The following is an 18843-nucleotide window of genomic DNA, read 5'->3' on the forward strand; positions in this document are numbered from 1 at the left end:
GCCAATTATTCTGTATCTCTCCACCAGGGGGAGGCGTTCCTGTGCCTCCCTTGCCCATCCACTGGTATTACATTATGGCTGCCGGGGGTGCCCTCCTTCTCCTGGCAGCGGCCATCTTGGTCAGAGCCCTCTGTTGCTGTCGACAACACCTGGCCACCAAGAAGAGCCAACTGTCTGTGGCCTATCACAGCTCTTCGCAGTGCTTCCAGTACTCTAACTGGTCCTCCAGTATGGCCACCCCCGGGGTGGAGCCGGTCCTGACGGTGAGGTTGGACAGCCGGGACCGACACCGTACCCTCTGCTAAAAGCGAAGCGCTTATAAGCTGCACTGTATTCGTCAGAGGACGACGCCGACCGGCGATGGCAGTGAGAGTCGTGGCGCAGCAAGATCGACGAACCCTCACTTGCTTTAGTTTACAGCCCCCAGCGGCGATGATGACGACAAAGACATTGTCCTAAATTGCTGAGTGATTTTTTTTTTTTTTGGCAAAAGAAACACTGTGGCCTCTCTCTCTCTCTCACATGCACGCTCTCTAATGGATGTAGCTTCGGTTGCTGTTTTTCCTTCTCTGTTCCATTAAGGAGTTTTGCTGTTGACATTTCACACTATGCTGCTCCTGATGAGAGAACTGAAGACTGAGTAAGTTATTTGTCTGAACAGCTTGATTCGGACCACTGAGTACCTCCTGGCTCCTCATAACCCCAACGGTCCTTCTGGAATGACCCCAACGTGGACACACACACAGGCATGCGAGGGGGAAGAGGACGGGTAGGGGATTTTGAGCTGGTTCCGCTGCAAGGAGCCAGCCAGAGCTGCCAAACCACAAGGATAAAACAAGACCCCAGAGACATGAGGAACCCTGCAGTGCTGAGAGAGGGAGAGAGGGGGGAGAAAACTGTGCTAGCTGTGGAAATGATCTGGCAAGGCCCAGAAAATGAAGCTCTTTGTATCGCTGTAATAACACAACCACAGGATAGTTGCAATATGAGTTGTGCCAATAGCGAGGGTGTTTGTAAAAGAACAGAAATGGGATGTGTGGAAGGGGGAGGGGGGGTCCATTGTCCTTTTCAACAAAGCATGTGCACATTTACAAAAAAAAAAAACTCACAAAAATACAAAACAAAGGAATGCAAATCCATCATACTTAAAAAGTCCTGCATCGCAAACGGAGATAACCAGCTCCGTTTGATTGAACGTCTCATCTTTCTCTCGATAAAGGCATCAGTCAGTGATGGATGCGGCCGTCTTCAGTGTTTCAGTGTTTCATCTTGATTCTCTTGTGTAATAAAGCACGTTGTTCCACTCCCATTCATGCTTCATACCACCCACTCCAGTTGTTCTCCGTGTCTTTGAGCCGCCCAGATGAAAGCCGTGCCTGAGCCGAGCCTTGTCGTGTTTTCCAGTGTGAATATGTGCTTGTTGTTCTTAGGGTTGTAAATAGACACATCTGTCTGCCATCGCCGCTTCGGTCCTTGATTTACGCTCCTACAAATCCCACAATGCCGCCGGACCAGCTGGAAGCCATAAGCGAAGTGTTTTTGCCATATGTGTTCATCCTTGAGAGGAATCCGAGATATTACAAAAACCAGGGCAGAGAGTTTCAGCCATTCAGGGTTGGGGTTTTTTTTTCTTCTTCTTTTTTCCCTTTTTAGTGCCATTATTGGCCGGTGACATAAAATAAGACACAGCTAATGCACTTCTCGCTAATATTTAACACATATGGGCTCTAAAAGCCCATTTTTATCGTGTAATTGTCACCGAGATAGACACACTGGCGGCAATTTCTCTCTCATCAGTTGGTACAGAGGTGATGAGATCTGACACGAGCTCAATTTAACACCCTGGATTGAATGAAATTGAGGTCTTCACTCTGTAGCTTAACGGGGCGTGCTTTCCCTGGTTTGTCACTGCTGCAAAAATCCATCACCTACAAGCCCGCAGCTCAGCAGAAATGCACCTCAATTTGTTGTCACAATTTAGAAGCTGCACTTTTTTCTGGCACACTTTGCCCATGTGCTTTTAAATCAACTTGGGGGGAGGAGGGACCGGACACCCTACTCGAGCCATCTCAACACCATTATGCTTCCAAGCCTCTAATAGTCGTAATTAGTTAATGGACAGATAGCATTTATTAGGTCTGCGGTAAGCACTTTTCCCTCCCATCAACCGCACCTCGATCGCCCAATCCCCTGCCAACTACCAGTTGCCCTGGAAACAGTATTAATAATGCCGGTGGCCATCAGAGACCAGCAGATCTAGACGTGTGCCTTGCCAAGCAGCTACTCCCACTCCTGACTGCTCGCCAAGAGCAAGCGAGCCCAAACACACACTCACATGTGCGGACACAAATGTGCACAAAGTTAAAAGAAAACCCATCTAAAGTAGAAGTACTCTCAGGCTATTGGGCTCGAATAAAGTGCTGGGAGGGAGGGCTCGCCACAATTCAGACACTCACATCCACGTCAATTTTCAGTTCACACCACCTGGCAGATTTGTTACTTTCACACAAAGCACTGTCACGAGCAACTGCTGACATTTTGTCTCCATTATTTTTCTCTTCTTTGATGATCTAATGCGCCGGTCGAACAGTAATGATGATTTCAGCAGCGATAATGACGGGAATTGTTAATGATTTGATGACATGTTTGCATTGTTATTCACACTGAATGAGCAGTCTTACACCATCGATATACCATGTGATGACTGTGTGTTTGACAGGAATGTATCTTAATGATCTTTATTATTAATAAAGTCATATTTTTCTATTTATAAGTGTGTGTATGAGTATGAGTGTGTAATATCCAAATTAGCAGCAAATATAATGCAGTTAACGGTATGCAAAGGGTTGCTGTTATTTCTGGTGATTGTGTAAAAAGACACTGAACTCAAGTTAGACACTCGGCGAGCATTTAAAGGAAACCTTGTAGAGGCAAATGCCGAGGCATGTTTTCGTTTATTTGTTGTAATTACAGCTAGAATTATGCGTAAATCGGATTGGTGTTTAAAGTCGGTGTGTCCTGTGCTTCTGTCTGATAGTTAAGGGACCCGGTGGCGATGGACGAATTTACGGTGGCCCGCTAGGTGGAGGTAAGACATGGAGCTCACACCAGTACCTTCTAACTTTTAGAAATTATAAAGAACATTTGTGTAAGTTATCTCCTTTGTGGCAGATGGCTATACCTGGTTCTGCTGGAGGTTTCTTCCTGTTAAAAGGGAGTTTTTCCTTCCCACTGTTGCCAAGTGCTTGCTCATAGGGAGTCGTCCAATTCTAGAGGTTTTCTCTGAATTTTTGTAGGGTCCACACCTTACAATATAACGTACCTTGAGGCAACTGTTGTTGTGATATTAAATGGCACTACATAAATGAAAATTGAATTGAATTACCTCTGTTCGGACTTTAGTTTCTGTTTGTAAACGAGTCTTCTACTCACAACAATTCATGACTTTAGAGATGTTTCATACAATCTTTTCTCTTTAGTAAGTCAAAAACATCAGAAAAAAGGTCAGGTAGGGTCAGGAAGTCAAGTTTACCTGCACTCCTGACAGATCACCTGATCTCATTAACAGCAGTTTACCTGTAATTGTAAAATCTCGTATTTAAGTTGATTTTTCCAAGCCACTTTGCAACCCACCTCCCCTACAATAATTCAATAACGATAACAGGTTTATACAACCACTCCTTGCCTGTCATCATACTAACCTCCCGTTTTTGTCACAGGTTTACAGTTCCCAGAGAGGAACACGCCATCACCGTCATCCGAGCCTCCAGTCACGCGTGTCTCAGAAAAGGACAACTCGTGGCTGTACACCCTTGACCCCATACTGGTCACAATCATCGTCATGAGCTCTCTGGGCGTCCTGCTCGGAGCGGTGTGCGCCGGCCTCCTGCTGTACTGCACCTGCTCCTACAGCGGCCTGTCGTCCCGCTCCTCCACCACCCTGGAGAACTACAACTTCGAACTCTACGACGGCCTCAAGCACAAGGTCAAACTCAACCAACAGCGCTGCTGCACCGAGGCGTGAGAAAGAAAAGGCGATTCGAAAAGGAAAAGGAAGACGGAAAGAAAGAGAGGGATGACAGTCACGCTGTGAAAACCTCCCGCTATCTTCTTCATTTTGCTTCAGTTCACTTTATTCCTCAGCAGCGCAGATCCCAGGACGCACAGGCAACGAGAAAGCCACTTTCGAGCTCAAACGAGAACTCGTTTTCCTGTTTCGGAAAGCATTGCACAGTCCAGTATTGGTAGTTTTATGGCAAAATGAACCACTGAGTAAAAAACTGATGGACTGTTCCGTTCTGGGCCTAAAAAGTAAATATCTACACATATCAAGTACAGATTCTTGGTCCACCAACAGAGAAATGTTTATAGATGCATCATAGATTTGTATGAGGTCTAGTTTTGAAAGTGGATACTGTAAACTACACAAACAGCGAGGCAGACACATCGTGTTGGAAAGGTGGTAGGTTAGGAATGTGCTTAGAAAGCGTCTTTTTTTCTTTTGTTTTTTGGATCACGTGTGAACACAGTGGCCTAGAAGTTAGCTCCTTGGTGTGGACCGTTGGCTCCTTTGTTCTCTGCTACCTATCAGCCTCAGTTATCCTCTTAGTTCCTGACAGTCTGTGGTCTATTTAGTCACCGACGCCCCTCGAGTTTGTCTCACTGCTCAATCACTTTCTGTTTTAATGTTTTAGTTCTGGCCTGTTGCCCAGTCTGTGACGGCAGATATGTTTTTTTGTTGTTTTTTTTAATGAAGCAAAGGAAGTGTGCGTGTGTGTGTGTGTGTGTGTGTGTGTGTGCGTGCGTGTGTGTGTGTGTGTGTTTGGGGAGGGGGGCTTTTTAACACATTATTTTACTGGCAGAGACGTTCTTGTTAGATTTAGTTGTCGGAGACTGTTGTTGTCGGTTCCTGTCAAAGAGAAGGTCACGTTTACATTGCGGTTAATGGTAAAAGGTCAAGGAGCTTTGGTTGGTGCAACCTATGGATTGCTGGTAAGAGAAGAGAAAAGAGAAGGAAGGAAGGAAAGAGAGGCTATAAGAGACTATGACTGACAGCGCACTAAAAAAAAATCCCCTGCCTCTCCCTTGTAGGGGCGATGTTCTCTCTTTCATGAGTACAAAACAAAATAAAAAAGCAAATGGGATCAAAAACTAATGCAGTCAGACACAGCTCTTCTCAATCGACTGACTGACTGTGTGCCCGGACACACAACAACGCCTTAAAAGCAAACTGTTGGTGGAAATGTTGAAAAAAGGAACGTTGAGGAGACATCGAGACCAGAGAGGAGGATCTCTCTCGCTCTCTTTTACACGTGGACCTCAAAAGCCATGATTTAAAGGACCTATCCCCTCTTTTTTCCCGCCACCCACCTCCCCCACGACACACACCAACACCAGAACCCCCGTCCCACCTCAACTTACTGGCTAGTTGTGGCCTATTTTGTGATTAATTTTTTTGTGCGTGTGTTAATTTTTACTGTTGCAGCATTTTTTTTTAAACAGTTTAAAAAGGTCTTGTCGCACATGCTTGGATTGGACTTGTAAGCCATGAGAAGAAGGGAGTGAAGGCCTTTAAAATTCCCCGTCCACGGACACAAACATCCACGCACTTCCCTTGTATATACGGATGTATATACAGAACACAAATACGCGTCTTTCCTCTCTGAAAAACTCGAGAAACTTTGGACATGCGCGCACGCACCGAGAGTATGGCAGAATCTAGAAATTAAAGGGAACGATGGCTTCTCACACTTTCGCACTCAGCATCACATCCCATCCACCCTTACTCGCTGTCTCTTTCTCTCTCTCCTCTGAGGCCCACATCTCTGGACCCCCACTGACTCTTTTCAAAGTGCCTTGGAGCCTCGGGGATCCAGCTTGCCTTTGGAGCCAGTATCGGATACAGTAAATTGAGACTGCCAGCGACAGTCACAGCGCCCCCTTCAGCCCGGGAGGACCAAATGAAACAAACACAGGAAGACAGGACCCGCCCCCCCCCCCCCCCCCCCCCCCCAACAAACACACAAACACAAACACATACACCCCTAACCCTTCGCACTGCTAGGACTGCTGTTGTTGTTGTTTTAAAGGGGTCTTTGTACAGAAATGCTCTTTTTATGATTGTTATTATAATTATTGTTATGATTATTTAATAAAGGATTTATACCATAACGAATAAACTGATGATGATTTCTTTAACTCTGATGCGTTTTTACATTTTTTTGTCGAAATCTTGGCATGAGCATCGGAATGCTCGTGGCCACAACTTGATGCTTCCTGTCCAATTACTTCCTGCAAACTCCCACTCAGACTTGGAGCCAAAACTTTCACTTTTAATTGCAAAAGTAGTACACGCAAGGAGCAACACACACAAACTCGTGTTCTTGCTCTCTATTTCTGCCACACAAACACACACACATAATACTGTGTTGTCAGCCTGCTACACTTGGCCTCTAATCTCCCCATGATGTCCCATTAGTCTGGACCTCTGGTGGCCCTCATTTAGGAGCTCCAACATCAAAGCTTTGAAGTGCCCGGCGTCTCAGCCACACACGCGCGCACACACACACACACACACACAAACTCATACAGTACACATGCAATTACTTTGTTTCTCTTTTATACAGCTTGCTGAGGCTCCCACACACGGTTCCATTTATCTACATAAGCTTTCTTCACCTAAATGCAAGCCCTGTTAGCAAACGCAGCCCAGAGTTTCCGATCCAGTGGGAGATATGTTTGACTTATCTAGGCCTCGTGGGTGCGTGTCGTAAGGGAGCCAAAGTGGTCCAAATTTTATACAGGGGGCATGGCAAACTTGGATAAATGAAAATGCTGCTCCTGAAATGTGTTTTTCCCTCGTCCAAGCTCATTGCAGTCGCACCTTATTAATTACAGCCGTGCTTAATACAAGCTGGAGTTTTAAAAGAAATGCAGCCTGCAGCATGGGTAGGACATTATGGGCTGTGCTAAGCATAACGAAAGGTGTTGTTGCTGCATGGTGGCAATGGCAGCGGCTGTTAGGGTGCTCCGGTCCGTGACATAGCGGGCCAATTACCATCTCTGAAAGAAAAAAAACTACAAAAAAAAACAACCTCACAGACAATCCCCAGTCCGCTGGAGGAGTGCGATGCCATCTGCTCGCAGGTTTGATTGATCCCGGCAGAACAGTCACGACCACATCACACGAATGAATGCCGACAGGAAATTACCAAAGGAGCCAGATTGTCATTGTTCCGTGCTGCCTCTTGTTTTCACTACCAAATTATTCTTAATTTTTTTCCCCCCTCTGAGTGTGTGTGTGTTACCCAAATGTTGTTCTTTTTTCTTTCTAAATTTTTATCAGCCTGTAACGGCACGCTGCAGGAGCCTTTTCCTTTAGCCGCCAGATCAGAGAGTTTTGTTGCCTCTGAAGCCCGAGCGGTCTTCAAAGGGAAAACGCTCTGGCGCCCTATAAGTGGATAGGCCAGATTGAGAGAAGGGAGCCTATTTGAGGGTCGCGCTACAGGAAGTGACTCGAACACACAGCTAATTAATCTGGGGGATTATGCAAGAAGGGTGGAAAAGAGAAGGCAGAGTATTAGTCATCACAGTTGGGAAGGAAACTTTCTTTGGTCTTCTAACTTAATTATTGTTCTCTTTACGTTGCCTGATAAAAGATTCTCATGATGGCCCAACTTTACGAGGCCTGTTTAAATGAGCTTTTTGGGGTCTTAAATGCGGTTAATCCTATTAAACAGCTTTCGATTTACTCATCCAGGATATTAAGAGAACAGAATGTACCTCACCACAAGTAATTCACACATCAAAAAAACACACAACTCCTTCAGTGAGTGTCTGAAGAAGAACACCTGGAGACTAGACAGCATATCTCCTTCAACTGCATCCAAAGAGCTGTCACAAACTGCAGCAGCGATGCACAGACACAAACGCACAAACGTACACGAGTCAAATTTGACAACCTGCTTACATGTTTAGCTGCACTCGAACCACCACCACATGCTTAAATCCCAGCGGTCTTTCTGGGAGGGGGGCCCAGATAAATCTTCTCGAGCCTGCCAAGCAATTCAAAGCACCTATATGGGTCATTGCGGGGAGGGTGGATGAAGGCTGTGGGGGGGTTCGGTGGCAGTGTGCCTGCCAGTGATGCCAGACCCAGTGACAACAAATACCAAAGTCTCGTACAAACAGCAGGCAAACCATCATTTTCCTTCCTCTGTGACATTATCATCTGCCCGCCTCCAGAGGATGCTGCTTCCGAAAACAAATACGTGGAGGAAATGATTGGGGTGGAAAAGGCTCCTTTCAGAGGTCCAAACTAGGCCAGCAGTCCTATCATTGTGAGGCAGAAAGGAGGAAATTAACTTGATAAAAAAAAAGATATCGAGTGTCAATTGAGGCAATTTTGAGGCCTCTTGACAAGGGAACGCATCACTGATGGTCTGGTTTTAGGTTTTGTTTTCGCTTGTATGTTCCTCCCACTAGACTAAAGCTAATGCCTCGAGCCGCCTTTGCTCAGCAGCAACATTTTGGTTCAGATTTGATTTCCCAGAAGGATCACAGCTCTGCTATAGCCCCCATCATCAGATCTGAGCCACTCGCATTGTATCGCGCTATTAAGACACTCAGGCATTTCCACATAACTGAACTTTTGTTGTGGACTCGCAACATGACCAGCGGTCCTGTGTGGCAGGCCACCTGTTCTCTCCACTTGAGGCTGGTGTGTTTACAGTCACAGTTGCCCTATATAGCCCGGGAAACTTGTTATCGGGCATGGTGGGAGGCCGCTCGCAGTCAGCCCTAACCATCTGTCTGGAGTGTTGTTGGTTGAGCTTGATTGAAGGTGTTACACTTCAAGTGCTTGACATCAGATGCCAGTGGGATTATTCCTTGAGGAGAAATGTTATTTGCTGTTTTAACCACTGGTTTCTTTGATCAAATCCTTAAAACAAGCAGAAAGTTCCAGGGCTGAAAAATAAGACTCGCAAATGGCCACATGAGGGTGACTCCAAAGGCAAGTTGATGCCCTATGGACTCTAATGTTACCATAACCAGCTTTACACATAAAATACACGTTTACTGACTGGTACATAAAATACTTTGATCTCTATTCCTGATGTTCCTCTTCATAACAGCTGTAGAGAGGGTATTAACCCTTACAGTTTTACATTATTAGCTCCTTGAGTGAGGTAGGCTACTTTGGTCACTTAGACCAAAAACCGTAACCTAGGTTTCACCTATGAACTGTAAATAAAAGATGGACCCCACACTTTGATTGTGTGGATTTTGTATTAAGAAGCCTCAAAGTTGGTGTTAGCTAGCTACTTGATAACTTAGCACTGCATCCTTCTTATAATAACCAGATGGTCGCAGCAGATAGCTGCCCCTCCCTGCCCCTGGTTCTGCTGGAGGTTTCTTCCTGTTAAAAGGGAGTTTTTCCTTCCCACTGTCCCCAAGTGGGTGCTCACAGGAGATCGTGTGATTGTGGCCTTTGAGGTGACTGTTCCTGTGATTTGGTGCTATATAAATAAATTTTAATTAAATTGGACTGAATTTAAATGTGGTCACTTCTGTGTCCAAAATAACAAGTTGGCACCAGCTGTAAAAGTGGAGGCTACAAAACGAAGAGTTCAGAAATACCTCCATCTCTTATATACAGTGTATGGAAGATGCTTGGCCCAATTTATTAAATGAAATCAGTGGAACTTTGAGTCTGTAGACCTATTGTCTGGCTCAAATAGATTTAAATGAGTAAGTTCACTTTGCCCAAGGAGATCTTTGATATGATTGATATTATGTTGAATTAGATAAAAGTTCTATTTTTGTATTGGGGTCGGCCTTACTATCAATTCAGACCCCAGAGGTTTGGCAAATTTTCTATCAATTATAGCAACCAATAACTTATTTTAGTTGGTTGGTCCAACCAAAATGACTTTTGAATAGAAGAGTGATCAACATTGATACTCGAAAACTGCAGGATGATGATGATGGTTTAAGTTTTAACTTAGCTCTTAAAACAATTCAATTAAGTTCTGTGAAACCTTAACCGCTGTGAACTCTTGAACCCGAGAGGGGGAAAAAACAGCTAAAATGTATCTGTCAGTCACAAACTAAGTAAAAGAAAGCAGTTAGCAGAGCAATCATCCCTGACAGGCTGTCAGGATTTGAGTGGGTTTTTTTTCTTCCTTTGGATAATCTTAAAAGCATCTGTAATAATCTGTTCGATGCTGGCACCGTAGACTGTTTCTTCACTCTGTATCTGTCAAATGATTTCAACAAAGCTGAGCAGTTAAGACTGTAATTATTTGAACAAGCGTGTCAATAATAGAACTGAAAAAAACAAAGTTGTATTTCATGAGAAGTGGTAATCAATTAACAGTGACAAAGGCATGACGCTTTAAAGAATGCAGCTGGAACGGATTTCAGGGGAAAAAGGCAAATAAACAGCTGTGCTCATCACGCGCTCGCTGTCATTAAAAGGGGAAAAAGAAGAAAGAAAATAAAGAAATAAAGAAATAAAGAAAACGGAGAGCTCAGAGTGTCTGAGCCTGTTGAGTGTGTTTGGTGCGGGGTGCTGGTATCCCAGTTTAGGCTTTCTAGAGTAATTGAAATAGCCTTCTCATAACTTTCCTTTCAAATCAGGGCTTTTTCATTGAGCCAATAATCAAGTTCAATTGCACTTTGAGACCAATCTGTTCCAAAATAATTGACGATTTTACCCATCGAAAAAACAACCGCCCAAGTCTCCCCGGCTCTGCACTTAAATCTCCTCATCTGAATCAAATTAGCTCCACAAGTAACGTGTGTTTACCAAGCAGCTGTGTCGGGAACACCCACCACACTTCTCCTTTGATGACGATGGTGTGATGTGGGCAGATATGCAGTAAATAAAAAGGTAAAATGTAAAAGCATCAAACTTTTGTTTCTGTAAATTCTCCCGTTTGGTATTTGCGATAAAATATTTGAAATATTTAAAACTTCCATATTTACTATAAATCTTCCAGGGGCCACATCCTACTAACATAGCCATATATAGATAATATGATCACCTCTCAGCCCCTCATATTTTACTGCGTAGTTTAAAATAATCATTAGTAAATGTAATCATAACCATAACAACGTGTCATTATCACTGTTTATAGTATCACGGTGTGCTGCATGTGGTTTGTCCAAATGGTGCTCCCATACACCAGCAGAAGCTCATGCTTGACTGCTGGGGGCGGGTCTAATATTTGTCAAATACCTTACTGCGTGTTTCATATGTTTAACAAAAACAAGCATACAGCCACTTTATTAGGCGCGCCTTGCTGGTCGTGGTTGGAGCTTTTTTTTCCATCAGAACCAAAATTATGTGTTGCATAGATTCAACAAGGAGGAAACTTGTCATGAACTGGCTGTGTAGAGGCAGATGAGGACCCAAACGCAAAACTCACAGAGACAGGAACTGAACTCAAAATCACTGCTTTATTGCAGGCCTTACAAAGAAACAGAACTAAACTGGGAATACTAACAGAAGACCGAGGGAACACAGAAAGACACACGGGTTCGGAGAGGAGACATTGACGACGCGACACTGAACTGAGGGAGACTTGCACATAAATACACAGAGGGTTAACGAGGGAAGTGGGAGCACACGGGGAACACAGCTGACACAGATAATCGTAACGAGACAGGGCAGGAGTGAACACAAGATAATGCATACTGACGAGAGACTGTCAAAGTAAAACAGGAAGTACACAGAGGTTCAGACAGGAGGAGAGAGAGCACAGACATAACGGGCTGGGGAAAACATTAAATGAAACACGAGGGGAAACGAGGGCTCACAGATACACAGAGGGGCACACAAGGGGTAATCAAATAAGGAGCATCTTTAACAGAACCTAGAAACCACGGCATAAGGAACAAAATACAAAAATACAAGAAAACTAAGAATGCTGGGCCAACATGGCCCAGGACCATGACAAAACTTTCCTCAGAGATTGATCCATATTTACATGACAGCATCACACAGTTGCTGCAGATTTCTCGGCTGAATATCCATCATGTGAATTTCCCGTTCCACCACATCCATAAGGAGTTCTGTTAGTTTGAGAACTGGTCACTGTGGACATGTGATGTTAAGGAAACCAGTTTGAGGTGATTTTAGGTTTTTGAAATGGAGTGTTGTTCTGTTGAAGCAGCCATCAGAAGGTGGGTGCGCTGTGGTCATAAAGGGATGAACATGGTCAGCAACAATGTGGTAAGCTGCCACATTTAAACAATGCTCAGTTGGTACTAAGGGGGCCAATGCGTGCCAAGAATGTATCATCCACCCCGTTACATCACCAGCAGCAGTCTGAACCATTGATACAAAGCAGGATACATGCATTCATGTTGTTTACCACAAATTCAGGTCCTACTATCAGAATGTTGCACAGAAATCAAGACCTGAGCCAGTGTGAACTCAAGCACTAGTTTCCTGTTCTTAGCTGGCAGGAGCGGCACCCGCTGTGGTCTTCTGTTGCTGTTGCCCATCTGCTTAAAGATTTGATGCACTGCGCATTTTCTGCATACCTTGGTTGTAACAGGTGGTTATTTGAGCTACTGTTACCTTTCAATCAGTTTGAAGCAGTCTGACCATTGATGTCAACTCTGCCCTCTGACATCAACACAGCAGTTTCTCCCAGAGAACTGCCGCTCACTGGTTATTTTCTCATTTTCAGATGGTAAACTCTGGAGATGGTTGTGTGTGAAAATCCTAGCAGATCAGTTTATTTTTCCTAAATTTAGGCTCATTCAAGATTCTATATTTGTGTAAAATCTTAACTTCAGTCAAACCAGCCACAAAAAGCACAAAAAAACAACAACAAATCTATCATAAGCCATGATTGTTAAGTTATGTAAACCTAATTATGCTCTTCATTATGTTTTATTTGTCAGATGTTTGCCTTTCCACACTCAGTCCCCCGTCAGTGATAACTCCATGGCCACAGTCATGCTGTAAATAATACACTTGGACATAAAATAGATACATTTCTCTCAACAGGGAGAAAAAAGCAACAAAAACACTGACCTTACAACAACTATTCCCATCCTTCATCTTATCTATCCAATACACTGATTTCCATTATGGCATGAAATTGCAGCTGTCACTCAGCGACTGTTGTTTTCCTTTTTATACTCACTTCTTTACGATTTCATCATAGGCAGTGTAAGCTGTGAGGAAAAGCGATGTGGCAGAGAAAGATTATGTGCCAGCGAGGCCGGTGTCGATGTGAAGCCTCGAGAGGGAGAGCTCTCACTGTTTGGTTAATGTGGGATGGAGCTCTGTGCTCTGTGTATGCCCTCAATCCTCTGAGTGGGCTGCTGTTGATGGTATGGGTTATATTTTATGCCTTGTAGGAGGTGAGGAAAAAAGTGTGCGTGTGTTTGTGTGTATGCGTGTGTGTAGGACTGTAATGTGGTGACATCCGTCTCTCTGTGATAGCTCTGTACCATAGCGCTCTAGAAAAACTGCACCCGGGAGGAGAGCAGATTTACAGCCTCATTCAACTCTGCTGAGCTCCAGTTAAACATCATTTACTCCACCAAGCTTAGCTGTCCCCCTCTCTCTTTCTCTTTCTCCTATCTCCCCTCACAAACACCCTCCCTCATACCAGCACGCGCGTCGCACGGGCTCTCCCCGAATGATGCCACGGCGGCAGATCCACGGGAGAGATTTAGCTCGCCGCATTCCTCTCTGCATTGTTTTTCACCTGAATTATTACATCACGGAGCAAATCTCACATTTGCACCGGCTTCAAACCGCCACGCTCCCTCACAAGCTTTCGAGCTCGCAAATATTCGTGCGGTGACTTCGAGAGGGAAGAGAAAAAGCAGAAAAAAACAATTTACACAAATGGAACAATTGTTCTGCATGTAACCAAATAAAAGAGGGAGGAAAGAGGCCGGCTCGATTTGCTTATCACTCCCCCTCATAGTGCAGTTTGGAGCCCTTTGAGACATAACAACCATCAGGCCACTGGGAGTATCAAGTCAAGTAAACACATTGTAGCAGAATAAGCAAGCTGCACAAAAAAAGGCCTTCCTCCCATGACCAAGGCCACACACAACGACCCAGCGCTGCAGTGTTCATATATACAGAGGAAAGAACAACAAATAGCGGGCAAATCCAAAACGCTGCAGAAATCAAATCAATATCCCCGTTTTATTTTTGATACAGTTTGGACTTGGCGTCATCATGGGATTATTTGTAACAGTAATAGCCCCTTAGAGGATGGGGACTGGGGAGCATGCGCCACCTGCCTCCAATCCTAACCCACCTGGGGAAGGGATAACAACAAGAGTAGCTGGATGAGTGGGTGGGCGTGCACAACTCCACCTGCACGCGTTGTGTTTAGTTTATGTTCTTTCGTTTTTTTTTGCATGTACAGACCTGCTCGTTGGAGCTGTGGACGCGCACACGCACAGGTTTTAGTCCCCCAGGTGTCCTCCCACCCAGGCCGAGGCCTTTCTCCCGCATCTTCGGTTGTTATGGAAACAAGAGGGGGCGTGGGGCGGGAACAGAATTTGCATGGGTGTTGTATGTTAGCCCCAGAGAGCATGGTATGCTAAGCAGCACAAGTTCAGCAGGTCAAACTACAGTATCTCTCTCTCTCGCAGCACCTTGCCAAGAAGGAGAAGCGCCTCTGCACTTGTGTGCTTCTGTATTGAGTGGCTCACCTCCAACAGAAGCGAAAATACAAAAGCTTCTGCAAATTATGCGCATATAAATTTAGCTCTGAGCTGCTTTCACAGCCATTTATGTCCAAAATATATAGATTTTTTTAACTTGGTATTTTCAAGTGGGAGACAAAGTGTTGCACCGTCTTGTCTACTGCTGAGTCTTGAATCTGTTGAGAAACCCCAGCTACTCATGAATATTAAATTATATGTTCTGTGTGTAAATGTATGGTATAAGCATGTGTGCAGGTCTCTTTCTGCGTTATTATAGCTATGTGTGGTGCAAGAAAGCAACAGTTCTTCATCAGCGGGAAGATGCTTCAAGTATTCCCACGACCGCCAGCTGAATAAATAACCTGCCCCCACTCAACACCAGTGAGAGTCCTTGTCTTCAGATGCTCTGGATCCCGGCTCGCATCTATCCACCAGGCCCAGCACTCTCCACCCTCATCCACTCCTATAACCACACTACAACAGCTTAGAGGAGTGCAGCACTACCTGCATACAGTCAGCACATGCAGATACTGTGCACACACACACACACACAAAGCTGTGATGGATGGCCTTCGCCTCACGGTAATGCACCAAAGCTTTATCCGCCACCCTCCAGCCCAGAGGAACGAGACGCTCTTTTAAAATTGACATTCTCCTCCCTGGCAGCGTCCCCAGCAAACCATGTGGAAGTCAACCTGACCGCGGAGCTACTCATGCAGCAAGGTGCTTCCCCTCTCTTCCTAATCTGTCTTGGGTGTGTGAGGGCTCAGAGAAGCACTTCCAGTTCATTAAATGCCTCTCACTTCATACTCCATTATTCAAAGTTGTTAAGAATACATCACACTAAGTGTGCATTTATGTCTCATAGTGATGCATTGTACATGCTAGGAATACACTGCTGCCGCTTAGTGTAGTCTAGACCGCGGTCAGCTCCTCGACTAGATGGATGAGGTCCCGATGATACCGAGATTTCATTTTGATCATTTAGAGACAAAAAGCCTCCACGAGGCTTGCATATTTCTGGTTCGTGCCCCAAGTCACGCACATATAAAATTATAATAAATAAGATGTAATGTTAATGGAACACCTTGAAAACCCATCAAATGTCAATGAGAAAGAAATCATGCTGGAACAAAAAGATGTCACAGTGACAGAAATGAAAATGATCATCCTACATCCCAAAAATCAAAGTAAAAAAATTACTGTTAAATTTTACTTGATAACTAAATCAAAACTAATGCACGAGGACAAAAACGACACTTTTATTAGCAAATAAAAAAACAAAAACCATCATTTTTACTTCGTTATTGGATGTGTATATGATCTGTTTTAATAAGTTATTTATTTTCATATTGTGAAATAGCCTAAAAAACAGACTAAGTATTCTAACTTTGTGTTATTCAGTCAGTCCCATACATGAACATGGACACACACTTGATCTTGTTCTTATGGTTTTTCTGTTTTTTTCTGTTTTTAACATAGACATTTGTGATGCTGTGTTTTCTGACCACAGTCTTGTGATGCTTCAAGTTCCTCTTGCCTGTACCTCAGTTAAACCGCGCTGCTGCTCGCCGCTGTCGTATTTTTGACCCGTCCACTGCTGAGCAGTTTTTAACAATTTTTAACCAGAACTGTAAAATCCCGGCGTTTTTGTGCAGCCAGACTGAGGAACTGAGCTCATGGTTTTATTCCACCTACCAGATTGCTTTGGACACTGTGGCTCCGTTAAGAACCAGGCAGCCTAAAACTAAATCTGACCCCTGGCTGAAGGCTGTCAGACGCGAGTGCTGTCGAGCTGAGCGTGAATGGAAACAAGCTACAAGTGTCATTCCAGATGCTAAAGGACTGTTGGCATCAATATCAAAAAACTGTAAAAGATGCCAAAAGACAACACTTATCTGACAACCTGCATGTTTTATGTAAAACCATTAACTCTGTTCTTAGTGCACCACATACTGACTGCAGCCTCGTCTGCAGCCTGTAAACGTTTTTTTAAACACTTTTTTATTGAGAAGGTCTCCTCCACCAGGGCTCAAATCTCTTGGTAGCCCTACTGAGACCCCCAATGTGTATTTAGATACCTTGGCACAGTATGTTAAACCAGCTGTGACAAACCTGGAGGTCAAAGTGAACTCTGAACTGAAGCTTGACAGTCAGATTAAGGCAGTGGTAAAATCAAGCTTCTTTCAGCTCAGGCAGCTGATAAAATAAAGCCATTTATTTCACGGCAGCACTTTAAGACAGTTATCCACGCCTTTGTTAGCACTCGGCTGGATTACTTTAATGCACTTTATATAGGGATCAGTGCTTCATACATTACTCATTTACAGAGGGTGCAAAATGCGGCAGCTTGTGTTTTAACTGGCACTCGAAGGTTTGAGCACATCTCCCCTATTTTAGCTTCACTTCACTGGCTGCCCCTTTCTTTTGGCATTCATTTTAAAATTCTTTTATTTGCCTTTAAAGCTCTCCATGACCTAGCTGCATCTTAACTCTCTGAGCTGCCACAGTCTTATAAACCCACCCGCTGTCTCAGGTCAGCTGATCAGCTGTTCCTGAATGTTCCCAGGACTGAGCGTAAACTTAGAGGAGATCGTGCTTTTGCTGTAGCATCTCTGAAACTGTGAAACGATCTGCCTTTAGAGATTAGACAGGCTTCTTCTCTGCCTGTTCTTAAATCACTCCTGAAAACTCATCTCTTCACCCTGACCTTTGACACCTTGTAAGATGTTGGTTTTTAGTTTGAGTTTTTTAGTTTATTTTATGCTGTTTTATCTTGTTTTTAAATATAGGGCTGTTTAAATTTATGTATTATGTGTTTTATTTTTTTACTGTTTTATTCTGTTGTTCTGAACTCATTTACTGTACAGCACTTTGGCCTTGTCCTGGGTTTTTTAAAGTGCTTTCTCAATAAAGATGGATTGGATTGGACTGGAAGATAAACACTTTAGTTTGCAGTACTCTGGTGAGTTCACAGTAAAGCACTGTGTTGGACTGGCGCACAGTGATTGTGGCGTTCATGGTCAGTGTTAGGTTACCTCAAGTACAGTGGATTCATTTGCATTTAAGCTGATGATGCTTAGATTAAGTCATCAAATTTCACCTTTATATCAGCTGTATAAGACAATTCTCAGGATACTGTTAGTGTAGGAAATGGAAAGACAACCAAGATATCTGTGAAACGTCTGCTTACATCTTGAATTCAGCTCCGGCTTATGTGGTAAGTTGTTAATGAGTGACTTTAATTTATTATTTGTTCACATGTGGCTATACACTCTACTGAGAATAAGCATACTGTCATGATATGAGTGGATCTTCAAAATAGACATCAAAATAGTTCATGGAGAAAATAAGTAGAAAAAGTAAAGATCTTTTTTTTTATTTTTTTTTTACTTTTTATTTATTAATTTACAGTATGAGAATACAAAACTTTAGGTCAGCATGGAAGACATACACATTCCCAACATTAGTATCTACTTACATCATGGTAATATTCAATTGTTCAGTACAAAGGGAGTACACAATCCATTTTTCCCAGAGCTTCTTGAATTTCTCAAGCGCAAGTCTAAGGACAAAGGTAAGTCTTTCCATTCCAAAAATTTCTTCCACTATCCCACTGGGCGCGAGTTGGAGGGTCTGCCTTTAGCCATCTTCGGGTTATGGCCTTTCTGCTGCTAGTCAAAAGTATTTTCAATAAATAATTATCTTTATGTGGAAGCGCCTTAGGTAAATTGCCAAGATACAACGTATCAAATGAATAGTCTATTTTTATCCCGATTATTTTGTTTATCTCAATGGCCACCTCCCCCCAATATGGCTGGATCCTTGGGCAGGCCCAGAAGACATGAAAATGGTTTGCCATGGGGGTACCACAACCTCTCCAACATAGGCCCTGGCTCTGTAGTACCATATTTCCCTATTAGAGCACTTCGCTCTCGCTCTGCAGGCCTACTTGTTGTTCCTAGAGTATTTAAAAGTAGAATGGGAGGCAGAGCCTTCAGTTTTCAGGCCCCTCTTCTGTGGAACCAGCTTCCAGTTTGGATTCAGGAGACAGACACTATCTCTACTTTTAAGATTAGGCTTAAAACTTTCCTTTTTGCTAAAGCATATAGTTAGGGCTGGACCAGGTGACCCTGAATCCTCCCTTAG

The 18843-nt window shown here is 43.8% G+C and overlaps 1 protein-coding gene and 1 long non-coding RNA gene across 4 annotated transcripts in view; one reads left to right on the forward strand and one right to left on the reverse strand.

Annotated features, from left to right (window-relative positions):
* Positions 1 to 16564, forward strand: part of nrp2a (neuropilin 2a) — an 85965-nt gene extending 69401 nt beyond the window's left edge. For 2 of the 3 annotated variants that reach the window (XM_085150682.1, XM_085150684.1), the window contains 2 exons: positions 3038 to 3088; positions 3720 to 16564. In XM_085150682.1, the coding sequence (XP_085006808.1) occupies positions 3038 to 3088; positions 3720 to 4024 (356 nt within the window). In that variant the 3' untranslated portion in view covers positions 4025 to 16564. Of the gene's footprint in view, positions 1 to 27; positions 2774 to 3037; positions 3089 to 3719 lie in introns of those variants that run through there. The other variant, XM_085150683.1, reaches the window with a different exon arrangement.
* LOC146492111 (uncharacterized) overlaps positions 1 to 18843 on the reverse strand; it is a 379576-nt gene that overhangs the window by 170037 nt on the left and 190696 nt on the right. The gene's annotated exons all lie outside the window — the stretch shown is intronic.

Source organism: Neolamprologus multifasciatus, chromosome 23 (genome assembly GCF_963576455.1).
Source record: "Neolamprologus multifasciatus chromosome 23, fNeoMul1.2, whole genome shotgun sequence".
Classification (NCBI taxonomy): domain Eukaryota; kingdom Metazoa; phylum Chordata; class Actinopteri; order Cichliformes; family Cichlidae; genus Neolamprologus; species Neolamprologus multifasciatus.